Here is a 14,293-nt window from a genome sequence, read left to right on the forward strand (position 1 = left end):
TTTGTGTCCTTCAGGCAAGCAGCACATTGCACGTTAGAAAAACACAGTTTAATAAGAGACCAGGCAGCTATGCCCAGACCCTCTCTAACTAAGGCCTAGTGATTAATTTAGCAAAACCATAATACATGACTCTAATTATAATATGCTAATACAACTCAATACATTATGCATTATTAATTCATCATTAATTAGTTTCATTAATCTTCGTGTACCTTGGTGGCCACTTCCAGTGGGCACATTTCAAACGCGTACATTAATTTCTACGTTAACACATTTTCTAAGCAGCATCTTTCAAGAATATATTGCAAACCTTTTACGTTAGTATTAATTTTAAAAGACACACTCCAACAATCACAATGCACTTCAACTGAACATCAAAGGATATGTAATGGATAGAACATCTGAAGTAAGCGAGCTGGGCAATATTAATACATTTTGTACAGAAGTCTTGGTACGCTGGCATTGTGAAATGGAAATTAAAGTGGAAGAATGGAGCCACGAGTCTGAAACAAAGGAGCTTGTGTTCTAAGTAAAAGTGATATGATTTCAATGGAATTAAACCAGGCCTGCCCCAAACTACTTGTTACTACAGTATGAAAATTTGCAAACTTTCATACAATCAGAATAATCAGGATGATTGCAAAAAGGAGGTATGCATCATTGAGCTATATGGATGCCCAGAACTATCCTGGGTTGGTTATTAGAAAGATTCTCTGTAGCGCCTCGATTATGAAAAGTCTAATCTGGATAAAATACATCAATTTATGAAAATCAATGTAAATCGGTTAGTGTCCTGGAACCTTCTGAAAATGAACAATGTCTGAATATACACCCCATAGCATAGTCCTTCCTCATTGAGACGGGTCAGAACTGTTTTCCAGGCCTTTTGTAAAATCTACTTCATCAATATTACCATTGTGACAGGGCTCCACATCCAATGCATTGCGATGATGCATGAGGTGGGTTAAATTACACCTTAACAGTCCCTTTCGAGGTCATCTGCAAGTACACAAGCATCCAAAACGAAGTCCTTAAAAACAAGAAAGAATCCTCGCTAATCATGGCTCGGGAGGGCAGCGTTGTTGGGGTTTTTAGTGGGTTTTAAAAGGAGAAACTAAGGGATGCCTCCCTGTGCTACCGCTACAGGATTTCGACTGAAAGCATCTCTTTTTCAAAGAGAGGGCATAGCACTTAATGTGTCCCTCGGGTAGGAATGTTCTCCCTTATCCAAAGCCTTTGGCCTTGCCCTCAAAGGGTTGGGTACACTGCGGGTTCATAAAGGACACAATCAGAAAATGGAAAGAGGTCCTGTGGAGGTAGGTATGCTGACCTCTTCCCAACCTCCAGCCCCTCACATGAAGAATCCTCTGATCTGCCATCATAGCCCAATGGGTCAGGCCCACTGCTTAAAGACTATCATGGGCCACACCAGATATCAGTTTAGCCTTTGTTTCTATGCTAGACACCTGGCTGCAGGGCTGCTGAAAAGGACTGATAGTTCTTAACTAAAGACTGGGAGAAACAGAACACATAAGTCCCTAACCGGGTAGCTAGATTCAGTGACGTGCTTTTGGAAAATATTTAGTAAGTTAATGATACAATATTAAAATTGCATTTTGATAAAAGTATTCATATTTCATCTTCCCTTTAGAGCATTATACTAGATTCATACTGAGTACACCAAAAAAGGGGCTGTACCTGCCCATTCAAGTACTTTAGCCCAGAATTCATTGCTGTGATACATTGGCTGTGATGCAGAGCCTGTCAGTCTATAAAGATGCACGCAGTGTGGGGTCTCCCAGTTGCTGAACTTGCTGACAAGCATGCTGCAGTGCTACATAGGCAAAAGCATTCTATGTTTAAAATATGGCAAAAACACAACCCATATGTAAATCAGAACGTGTGCAAGATTAGGTATTTAAACAAAACATCTACAATTATAATTCTCCTTTTTAATAAAATCTTTCTTGAGATGTGGTTTTTTTCTGCATTGTAGATTTTAAGAAATGGTCAACAACAGTTATGTAAATCTTAAAAGAGAAACATTCTTGCAGTGAAGAAAGCCAAGTTGCTACAAAAAGCAAATACATCACTAATGAGCACAAAATAAACAAAATAGTATGAAAAAGAATGACATTTTGGCGTTACAAATACTTACTGTAAAATGTGTTCCTGCTGGACAAAAACTGGAAGAAAAATGCTTGCAATAGGATTTTTTTCTACTCGATTCTTTTTCTCTTATTTCATAGACACAACAAAAGACTCTATTCCATTATTAGAGGTCTAAATCTGGGGCAAGTATCACAATGCCCTCACCATTTAGGATTTCAGAATTGGGATACACTGAGAATGCTATTAGAATGCGTGTATTCTGCTGTCAGTTGCACACAAGTACAATATGTATCTCCTGTGTTAGCTCCACATCTGTACAGTAGACAACAATGTGCTGTCAGTCCCGCACAACACAGCATCCTGCCAGTGCCTGCCAGCTCCACCTGGAAAGTAGACAAATATGCTGGCAGGTCAACCTGTACAGCATACGCAACCTCACTTGTGTAACATATTCCACGCACAGCAAGCAGATATTGGGTTTATTCCTGTACGGCTTGCTCACTGTACGCAGTTTTGCCAACCACATTGTTCTAGATCATGCGCCTAGTGTGATTTTGGCTAGACCCACATCTATGCACCCGTCGTGCTGTCAGCCCCACACCTGTACAGCAGTCACCAAGTCAGCTCATTGCCTCCCCACCCGACCATTCACAGGACGCAGCTTTGTTAAGGGGCCAATACTGGCTAAATGCTGGTCCCTCTGCATACATATAAACACTCAAATGTTTCCTGCGATTCAGAGTCAAAATACGCTAGGTTAGCTGAAACAGTTAGGTCTCATTTGGCGACTTTTGTCCTGTATGGGCAATCCACTGATGAGCCACAGTTGTGGACATTACTTACAGATGTGAAATCCTGGAGGTCGTTTGGGATCCACTAAGATCCTTTATTTGGAGTTCTGACTGGTCACTAACACTTCAAGAGGTTACTGGGAATTTCTCTTGCCATAAAATGTTGGCATAAGGGCTAGTAAGTACACTCTGGACCTGTTTCAATGACACACACTGACATGGATTGACCTCGTGGGATTCTAAGGCGTAATAAAAATGTCTGACAGTGGAAACGTTACTTTTAATACTAGATCTATGTCAGGACCGCAGGTGAGGATAATGCTTTATGCTTTACCTTCTTCTCTCTCTCTTTCTTTGCAAAGAGAGAGAAAGAAGAAAGAAGGGAGAGTGAAAAGAAGAAAGAAAACGAAGAGGAGAGAGGGGAGAAAGTAAAGCATAAAGCATAATCCTCACCTCCACATCCTTAATAAAATTGAGACTTTCCCTTACGAAAGCTAGGCAATTTAATATTCTCCATCATGAGTATTCTCGCTGAATTCATAAACACTAGAATATCTACAGTTGTGTGGGATTCCATAAGTCCTTTTTTAAATGTGTTATTTTCAAGTTGGGAAATAATTTAACAAAGAAAACAAGACCATAGGAAGCAACATTTCTGCCTTTAAAAACAGCTATAATTATACTAAATTACTGAAAATAAAGACTATTCAAGTCAAAGAAATACTGTAGAATAATATTTAAAGATGAAAAATAAAGCTAGTAAGGGAGTTCCTTTGTATGAACTTGTGTGAAAATGGACACCGAAACACTAAAGGTTCTAGAAACTGCACTATCCATCTTGCAAAGCAGGGTAAGCCAGGCAGTCTGTTTAAAGAGGGCAGGCCCAAAATGGATACCCAGAAACCAGACTATGCACATGGCTCACAAGAAGGCTGCTGGGATATTTATAATTCAATACAAGTACTATGATGGAGAACCAACATTACAAATAGCATTTCCTTCTCCATCCTCAGAATACCTCTCACATTCATAAACAGTAAATGGAGGCAAGATCTTCCCTAGACATATGAGGTGGGAGACTACAAGTACAACGTGGTGACAATGTACTGAAGAAATGATCACAAAACATTATGCAGGCACAGTAAACCACAATGGTATCTGTTCCTGAGTTTGTCTATACAATAATAATTGAAAATATATGACATGACTTCCAGACAGGGCCCTGCAGATGTCTGAGATAGGAATATTCCTCATAATAGCAGTAGACGCAATGGACCTTAGGTATAGCAGGCAATGGTTGGTTAGCCCTCTGGTAGCAGGTGATCCTTAAGAAAGCTACCCACCTCACTACAGTCTCTTTGGAGGAAGCCAAGCTAGCCTGAACAGTTACATAGCTATCAAAGGACTGATTAGACCTATATATGTTTTTTTTTTCTTCTATTTTAGATAACATATTAAGGCTTTTGTCTAAGGAGTGGAAGGACCGGCCTGCTGGAGTGGTAGGATCGGGGAGGAAATCTGAGAAATAAACTGGTTAAATAGTGAGTTTGGGTTTGAAATACATGTGAATTCTCAGGAAAACCTACTTACGATGGAATGCGGAATATTTCAGATAAGTGCACAGAGTATGCCTCCCACTCTTGGCTGAAGTGAAAGCCACCAAGAAGGCAACTTTGTAAATATTAAGTTACCAAGTAGACAAGGGTCTCCTGTTTGGTAGAAAGTTCTAAACACCTTCCAAGTAATCTTCAATTATGGGAATGGTGAAAGGTTGCCTCAGAAGGATATTTGTTATATGTAGTAATTGCAGCCAAATGTACTGAAACAGAAAGAAAATCAAGGCTGTACAATTTCTAATTCCGCAGTTCCCAAGCCTACCTGCTTCTACAGACAAAAGATGCAGAAACTCTTCTACTAGAGATGCACAGTGATTTTTGGGAATCGTATTTTGCTTCTTTTAAGCAAAACGCATGCCAGATGGCACAGTGAGGTCAATGCTCGCCTATGACAAATGTACGAGTTTGAATCCCAGAAAAGCAGATTCAGCCATCCAACCTTCTAAAGTAAATAAATTGAGCACTATAAATTGGGCAATAATAACAACTACTATTTGCAGCACTTGGAAATAGCAGCAATGCGTATCCATTTCTAGTGCTGTATGCTGACATTGAGGAGGAGGTCTGAGTTCTCTGGGACCTTCCCTTACATGTTCCACTCTCAGATGATCATATGTAGGATACACCTAGGGCACTTCTCCTGTCTCTGGCCTCTTTTGTCTATGAATTTTCGACCTGGGGCTCCAGGACAGAGACTCGGGTGCTGCATGCTTGTTGGATAATGTTTGCAGTGCCTCAAGGGTGCTTTTTGTAGTGTAGGGCAGCTGAGGAGATGCGGTCACATGGGATAGAGGAGAGGGAACATGCTACCAAGTGAAGGCTTAGCTGGATCTGGAGAAGGAAGAGAGTTCATGTGCTCTTGCGAGAGGACCAAATAACTGATGCTGGTTGATAGCAGGCGCTAGACATCAAGGACTTCAAGGGCAATCAGTGACGAACAGTGCCTTATTGCAGAACAAGAAACCTCTGACGTGTTTATTATTGAATGCTGCAACCTCACAAATCTCAAATGGGAGCAGCAGCGGCTCTGATTTTTGCCCCATTAAAAGTGTAGCCTTTCAGATGTGGTCCACCAAGAGCATAAAGTTGAGGATTTCCCTCCCCTTAGCCTAATGCTGGAGGTTGGAAAAGAAGATCAATTTGCCTGCTAAACTCTATCAGCTTCGGTTTGCTGCAGACTTCATCTCCGTCTCCAGACAGATCTCACACTTCTCAATGGTATGGGGGTAGGGATGACAAATAATACAGAATACATGCTGACCCTTGCAGGATATTTTTCCACCTCAGGAAATACATCTATTTATAAAGTAAACAAGCGTTTCTATCTTCATAAAAAGGATGGAAAAATCAGCTTACAAAACTCAAGACTTTTGGTAAATGCGAAAAACAGTTTCAGTGAAAGGAAAGGCAATGAAAAGGCAGATGTGCTATGTGTAAATAGGAAGTGCCACTTTGTCCCTGCTATGCGTGATGGGATAGTGCCAGCAATACTTAAAGTGTGGGACGTGGTCGTCCAAGACCAAAGACAGCTGCATGAGGCTCCCAGCCAGATTCCTTCAGCTCAACTCATTCAATGCCTGCCAAAGAAGAGTCTCAGTGAGGAGCGATATTGCCCATGAGCTGAAAACAGAGGTCACACAGAGGAGATTGTAGCAGCATCATTCTCCTATCTTTCAGGTCAAACAGTAGAGGTTTGCAGCAGCAAACAATACCCACTGAAACTGGTGATAGCGGTCATGCTCGGCCTGTGTTTCCAGAACAGGCAGGGGCCAGCAGGTGGTCTACTTCCCTCCGACGTGATGTAGGTGGCGCGTGTGGACAGGAACATGCTTGTGCAACCCTGTCTGCGATGCCCCTGTGGAGTGAGCTAAAGTCGTGAGTGTCAAAGTGAGGCCTAAGCCTGAGAGGACATAGAAAAATGACAGACAGGAAGAAAACCACAGAGGGCTTCTTTAACATCAAAACGGCTTCATACAGGATATAACTGAGAAAAGCATAAAGAAACGAAAGTGAGCACACCAGTGAAACGGACAGGGGCGGCTCCTCCATTAGGGCAGAGGAGCGTCACTCCCCCCCCCCGCCAACAGCAGAAGCTGCAATGCTTTCACCACGAAGGAATAATAAACCTGGTTTATTATTCCTTCGTGGTGAAAGGGGTGGGGCATAGGGGATGACAGCCTTGGAGGGGAATGCACTCCCCTCAGAGCGCATGTGTGTTTGGCCAACCGCCTAGGGCCGGTCAAACACACATGTGCTGAGCTGGAGAGAGCCTGCACAGGCTCCCAGTCTGACCCAGCGAGGGTGCTCCCAGCCAATCCTGACGCTGCTCCGAGCAGCGTCAGGATTGGCGCAGGGCTGGCTGGGAGCCTATGCCTGCAGTGCCAGCGAGAAGGAGGAGAGGAGTGGCGCAGGGAGGAGCGAGGTAAGTTTTTATTTAATTTTTTTTATTATTTTTTTTAACCCGCTCCTGCTTGCTGCCCACCCACGCGCCAACCCCACCCCCCCTCCTCTTTAATGGTGCGAGCCGCGCCTGGAAACGGATCTTACAGCAAGCTATAATACCCTTTGGCATTCTAATATTGTGCTCTAAACAGATCACAAGCAGACAAAGAAGAAGAAGGCACAGTGGAATTGGTCCAAAGGACTCATGTGGAGAGAAAGTGAAAACCGTGGAGCAAGGACTGGAGAAAACAGGGACCAGGACAGCTACGGTGAAACCCAGTGTGTCCTGGTTAAACAATTGATTATGATATACTACATTTTAAGACTTTCGCTGTGAATAGTATCTTAAAACTAGACTCTAGAGTGGAGACCCTGAACAATCTCAAAAGGGGTGACCTATTGTATTGTGAGTGTGTGGGGTTTAATGATGCACGTTATTCTATTGTAGAAGTTCTACATTCAATGTTCAAGTTTGAATGTACATTCTATTCAGCTAGTTGCTGCTAATGCTCTGAGATGGTGACAAACCAGGATGGCACTTTCCCATCTCGTCTTTTTAGTGGCTACAATATGTAGAACTGCGAGATTTGAATCACAACATAGGTGCTGACAGCCAAACCCACCCCAACATTAACGAAGTATTGTGTACATTAAAGGGGGCTGAAGTGTTCACATCTCTGGATATAACAATGCATTATCATAAGGTAAAGCTGATTGACGATTCTAGACATCTCACGTCATTTGCAACTTCGGAGAAGTGCACGCCGGTATGGACTTGCTCCAAAGAACGATGAGTGTGTTGCTCCGAGATGCGGACAGAGTAGCATATTTGCAAGATCAGATCTTGGTGTATGAATAGGACCATAACTTGAGATTGTGAATAGTGTTGGAGATACTTAATAAGAGTGGATTGACGTAAAGAGAGGATAAGTGCAGTTTTCTGCAGGTAGGGATGGCTTATTTGGTCCATTACATGTCCGAAGGAGGTGCAGAACCAAAATGTAAACTTTTGAGAGCAATTGGAGAGGTTCCTACCTCATGTGACAAAGATCAGTTCATATTGTATTTTTGGGGCTTGTAGAAGATTATGGTATGCTTATGTCACATTTTGCTGATAAAACAGCCTCACTGCACAAACTGCTTATGAAAAAAAAAAGAACATGTGACACTACATTCTGTCAAACAGAAGGTGATATAATTGCAGCATCTCCTTTTTTTAAGAAGTTTGACAAAAAGGATGTATGATAGAGATGTGACCTGAAAGCCAGAACGGCCGACTTTGGAATTGGAGAACAAATTCAATTTCCCCCCCTGACCTTGTGTAATGTATTCAAGTGCTCATGTAAAGTGCTTCAGAGGGCTCTGGGCCAAGCCTGTGCTATATATAAACCACAAAAAATATGCATGTATCATTATGACTAATACCAGCAATCATAGACTGTGAGCAGTTTTGTTACAGCAAAAAAACAGTGGTAAAGAAGAAATCATAGCATTTGGTGACCATCATTTTAAAAACTTTGTGTGGGGGTCCGAATTTATCTTATGCAATGACCACAAGCCGTTGATAGATCAGGTCATCACCCACAGTGAAGGCAGAGCTACTACATGTGTTGCCAAGTGGCAGTATCTCCTCCAGAAATTCCATTATACCTCTTTGTGATTCAAGCTTTATTGCAGTTCAAAACCATAGATAAAAGATCACCTCATCATAAAACACATTTATTCAATTCTTAAAACATCAAGCCTCTCTTCTTCCTGATAAGCCCCACAATGTACAGATATTTACTAACTCCATATATGAAGGGTTTAGATTAATATTTATGCAAGACCCTTAATGCTTCTGCATGCATTCTAAAACCCAAATTACGGCAAAGTGGTTGTATCCATTTTACTCTAGTAGCAGTATAGGCCTGGCAAAAAATATAATGTGTGAATGTTCTCAGTTGCATTCTGAAAACATAAAGTACAATTAGTGCACTTTACTCCACCTACAGGACCCCATTTTGATGTAAACACATTAATAAATAAAGTGCAAAAACAAAGTCTCATATACAAGGTTTTGGTCATTGGTGGTTGTACCTCATCTAGGTATGGTTCCAAGCAGGCAATTGGCTTGATGGACAAAAATAGTTCTGTCAATTTTCCCAATCCTGGTTTCTGATGGAGCTCTGACGACAAATAGGTCCAATAAGCCTGCTTGAACAAAACTTTGCAGTGAATAGTCAGCAGGCCTGGTTCGTCCCAGAAGGAACTCAGGTTTAATTTTCTGAACCCGTTTTTAACATAGCACAGTCAAGGCAGTGAGCTGCATTTGTCCATTTTCATCACTTCCAACAGACCCTTCCTGTAATGGGCTAGATCTAGCATCACCCATATCCTTCACCACAAAAGTAAGGGTCTTAAGGAGGCCAGATCTTCTACCTTCCTAATTGCCAAATCTTGAAAAACTGGGATCAAATGGGTGATTTTTGGGAGATGTAGGAGGGACAACATGCACTTATTTTCTTCACTTTTCAGAATACCCAATCTGTTAATCCCCCACAATTCAGCCCCATATAGGGCTGCTGTTTGAGCTTTACTTTTGTATTTCTCAAGGGCAGGTGAAATTGCCTTACACAGTGAGGTTTGATTTTTTGTATAATGGCCCTGGAATTCTGGGTCAATACTGCCTTAGACTTATTTATCTGCAGGAAACAGGACATCTGAGAGTTCAATGTTACACCAAGGTAACTAAAGTTGTAAACAAACTCCAACTTGAAGCCTCTTTGCAGTTTAATTGCCATGCACTTAGTTTTCAATATGTTAATCATCAGACCTTTACTTTCACAATAACTGCTAAATGAGTTTAAAAGATTTTGGAGGCCCTTCGGCGTCTGTGATGTGAAAATGGTATTGTCAGCAAATAGTAATGCTGGGACAGGGGAGCCACATAGCCTTGGGTAGTCGTTTGTGCACTTCATAAGAAGGTCTACCACATCATTCACTTAAAGTGAAAATAACATGGGAACTACCACATACCCCTGTCTTACCCCTCTTCTAACTAGGATAAAATCAGTTTCTTCACCTTCGGGGCCCCATCGTACACTGGCAAAATTGCCCTGGTGCACCTAATAATTTGTAATGTAAGTTCCTCTGTTTTTCATTCATTCAGTTCTTTTTAGTGAGGCCCACAGCAAGCCCTTGGGTACCAAGTCGATCGCTGTGTTAAGATCAATAAAAGCATGATATGAATGCCCCTGTCTTAGTTTAACATACTTCCATACCAAGCACGAACATCTAAACACTTGGGGCCAGATGTAGGAAAAATCCAAATTGCGACTTGCAATTTGCGAGTCCCTGCGACTCGCAAATTGCAAGTCGCAATTTGGTATGCATAAAGGTGTCTCAGACACCTTCTGCAGCTCGCAATGGGGTCGCAAAGACCCACCTCATTAATATTAATGAGGTGGGTCGCAGTTTGCGACCCCATTGCGAGTATGGGCACTCACGGGGAAGGTGGCCTGCTGGAGACAGCAGACCACCATGTCCGTGACTGCTTTTTAATAAAGCAGTTTTTTTTTTTCAAAGTGCAACCCGTTATCCTTAAAGGAAAAGGAGCTGCACTTTGAAAAAATAACCGAAACCTTTAGTTTCGGATTTTTTCAGGACAGGTAGTGGTCCATTGGACCACTGCCTGCTCTGAAAAAATATTTTCTATTCCAGTCACAAAGGGGAAGGGGTCCCATGGGGACCCCTTCCCGTTTGCAACTGGGTTACCATCCACTTCAAGTAACTGAAGGTCGCAAATGGAATTGAATCGCATTGCGAGTCGCAAATAGGAAGGGAACACCCCTTCCTATTTGCGAGTCGGAAATGCATTTTGCGAGTCGGATCCGACTCGCAAAATGCATTTCTGCATAGCAAATAGGCATTTGTGCCTCGCAAACTGCGATTTTCGCTATTTGCGGGGCGCAATCTCTTTGCTACATCTGGCCCCTAGTCACTCGTGCTTGCATGCAACCTAAAACCAGCCTGATACAGGGTAAGTACTTTCGGTATGTCCATCCAAATAGTCAATCTATTTAAGATCTGTTTAACAAATTCGCTTATAATTTGCAGGTTCCTGCTTCTTTTCTTTTTCATGGATTAAAGCTATTTCAGCTCCTCTCTATGTATCAGGAATTGGTGCGCCTGAAGCAACTGCATTACAGAGGAGATTAAGGTTTGGCACCCATACTTTTTTGGCATGCCTTAGCAAGTCACCTGGGATCTTATCAAGGCCTGGTGCTGTATTAGATTTTATTGCCTCTACCGCCAGCATAGTTTTTTCCATGATAAAAGGGATCCACCCTAATAGACCCCTCTCCTCCCCACCTTCATTACAGGCCAGACAATCTTCCTGATGGGCCTCTGTTGTCACCAGGCAGTCTTCTATTCTATAGTGGTCACTATCCAGTTCATTCGTACATGCGTACAATTCAGAGAAGTGTCTGGTCCAAGTTTTGGGATCTATATAATAGTCAGTATATACACAAATATCTTTACTACCATGGGCTACAATCTTCTAAAACATTGTACTGTCTTTGCTTTTCCCCACTTCAACTAGGTCTTTCCAGTTGGAATTGTCTCATTTCCTCTGCGCTTCCAACAATACACTCTTATACTCTGCCCTTGCATCTCGAATCCCCAAGTTGCTCTTGGTCTTAAGCGCTACTAGAAGGTGCTTCTTAGCCTCTCTGCACTTTTCCGAATACTGTGGGCTTGTCCAAATCTTTCCTTGGGGGTTCACCTTGTTTTTATTCATAGTGGTTCCCGTAATATTGTTTTTTTTATCTCCTCGGCTCCTTGCATAGCTCCTTCTGCTGGAGGGCATTAGTCAAAAAGCCTTTCACTCCAGTACAAACAAAGGGGATTATGATTGCTATCTTGTCTATTTTCTGCTGCAAAATGTTTAACCAATTCCCGTTTCCCTACACAAAGCAATATATAATCTATCTGTGAGTATACAGCCCCCTTCACATATGTAAATGCAATAACAAAGGTGAGTTCCCATAAATTCATACTCTTGGTTAGGGCATCAATGACCCATAGATTTAATCCAGTAAGCAAGGAAACGTTATGTTCTGGTTGGTAAGTGTTCAATTCACCATATATGTCCGAAATCAACATAACACGTTGAAGAAATGCAGTGAACAGCCAACAAGTGTTTCGCCCTGATAAGTGTATCCACCAGGGCTTTCTCAAGGCATTCAAAATTGTAGAAACATCATGGATATAAAATACAAAATCCAATATTAGACAGTCCGATTGATAAGGAGAAAGCAGTCAAAAATAGAATAACGGGTTCAATCCCTCGCGTCCTTGGCAGCCGCCATTGAGGAACCAACCAGAACATAGCGTTTCCTTGCTTACTGGATTAAATCTATGGGTCATTGATGCCCTAACCAAGAGTATGAATTTATGGGAACTCACCTTTGTTATTTGATTTCCATATATAGAGGGAACTAAGGCCCAATCCCCTTGGTTTTTTAGCTCCCACTCTCACTTAACCACTTTGATAATGTGGCTTTTCACACAGGCAGTAAAAGGAAGTAAAATCTGGACCTTGACTTTCCTCACATATGTAAATGCACTGGAGCAATCTGATTCCATCCTGCCATTACATGCTTGGAGACTATGTTCTATTGCCAGCTTGGGTTACTGCATAGAAGCTACAGTATATGGTACAGCAGGTCCTGCATCAAGGGAAAGAATACCCCTAACCCCATCCTCCTCCAGTGACCACTGGAGATTTCACACTGAACTTTCTCTCTGAACAAAAAGAGGGTGGCCCTGCCCTGCCTTATCCTATCACTGACGTTTGCAGGACGGGCCTGCCCTTGGCAAGGGCTTTGCTCAGGCACATCCCATGTAGCGGGGTGGAGAGAGCACTTTTCAGTGCGTCAGGCGTCTATGCCCCTTTCGGGAGGCACGAACAGCAACCACACCTCCTGGTGTGTTTCAAGATGGATATTGTGGTTTGGGGGGGCCCACCAGATGCTCAGAGTCTACTGCCCCCCAAACACTGCTGGAAAGTTGTCCCACGCAGCAGGGTGCAGAGAGCGCTTTCCAGCACATCAGGCAGGTTGGCCATGCTCCCTCTGGGGGGAACAAGCAGCAACAACAACTCCTGGCGCATTGCAAGGTGAATGCTGGTGAGTTGTCCTGCGCAGTGGAGTGCAGAGAGCGCTTTTCAGTGTATCAGGCAGATCTGCAATGCCCCCTCTGGGGGTCACGAGCAGCAACCAAGCCTCCTGGCGCATTGCAAGGTGGATAGTGTGGTCCAAGGGGGCCCACGAGATGCCGGGAGTCTATTGCCCCCAAAGAAATGCTGGTAAGTTGCCCCATGCAGCGGGGTGCAGAGAATGCTTTTGAGCATGTCAGGAGGTCAGCCACGCTCCCCCCAGGGGCCATGAGCAGCAACCACGCCTCCTGGTGCATTGCAAGGTGGATATTGTGGTCCAAGGGGGCCCATGAGATGCCCAAAGTTTCTTACCCCCCCAAAAAATGCTGGTAAGATTCCCCTAAATTCAATTATAAATTGGAGCTTGTATCTGGTTCAAGGAACTTTGCTGCTGATTGCTTTTCCAGATTATCTGTGGAAGAAGACAAGATAGTGAGAGATGATGATGTTGAAATGGTGAGTCAAGAGACACAGGGGGTCATTCTGACCCTGGCGGTAATTACCGCCATGGCGGGCCATGGGGATTCTGACACCCCATACCGCCATCCTGTTCCTGGCGGTTCGCCCGCCAGGAACAGGATGGCGGTATGGGGTGTCGTGGGGCCCCTGGGGGCAAAGGCATGGGCACTGCAGGGGCCCCCGTAAGAGGGCCCCACAAAGAATTTCAGTGTCTGCTTTGCAGACACTGAAATTCGCGACGGGTGCAACTGCACCCGTCGCACCTTCCCACTCCGCCGGCTCCATTCTGAGCCGGCTTCCTCGTGGGAAGGGTGTTTCCCGCTGGGCTGGCGGGCGGACTTTCGGCGTTCGCCCGCCAGCCCAGTGGGAAAGCCAGAATGACTGCCGCGGTCTTTTGACCGCGGAGCGGTCTTTCGGCGGGAACCGCTTGGCGGGCGGCGACCGCCGACCGCCGCGGTCAGAATCACCCCCACAGTCCTGAATGGAGAATTGAATAAGGAAGAGTGGAGGACATGTTTGGAACACAATTTAGCACTGTACGGTGTGAGGAACTCTATAATCAAGGTGTGACCTTCTATTAGGAGGTTGCTAGAGGTTTTGGTTCCATTTGGGCATGCTGCAGAGTTAACTTGTGATAATGGCCTCATAAGATGTAGTGGTTTGCTAGGGGT

General features: G+C 43.6%; 1 protein-coding gene across 1 annotated transcript in view; it reads right to left on the bottom strand.

Moving 5' to 3' along the window:
- The window catches only part of DPP8 (dipeptidyl peptidase 8), a 179,092-nt gene that overhangs the window by 147,776 nt on the left and 17,023 nt on the right, over window positions 1–14,293 (bottom strand). Inside the window, 1 exon segment of the mRNA XM_069221452.1 lies at window positions 1,699–1,834. Coding sequence (XP_069077553.1) covers window positions 1,699–1,834 — 136 coding nt within the window.

This window comes from Pleurodeles waltl, chromosome 3_1 (assembly GCF_031143425.1).
Source record: "Pleurodeles waltl isolate 20211129_DDA chromosome 3_1, aPleWal1.hap1.20221129, whole genome shotgun sequence".
NCBI lineage: Eukaryota > Metazoa > Chordata > Amphibia > Caudata > Salamandridae > Pleurodeles > Pleurodeles waltl.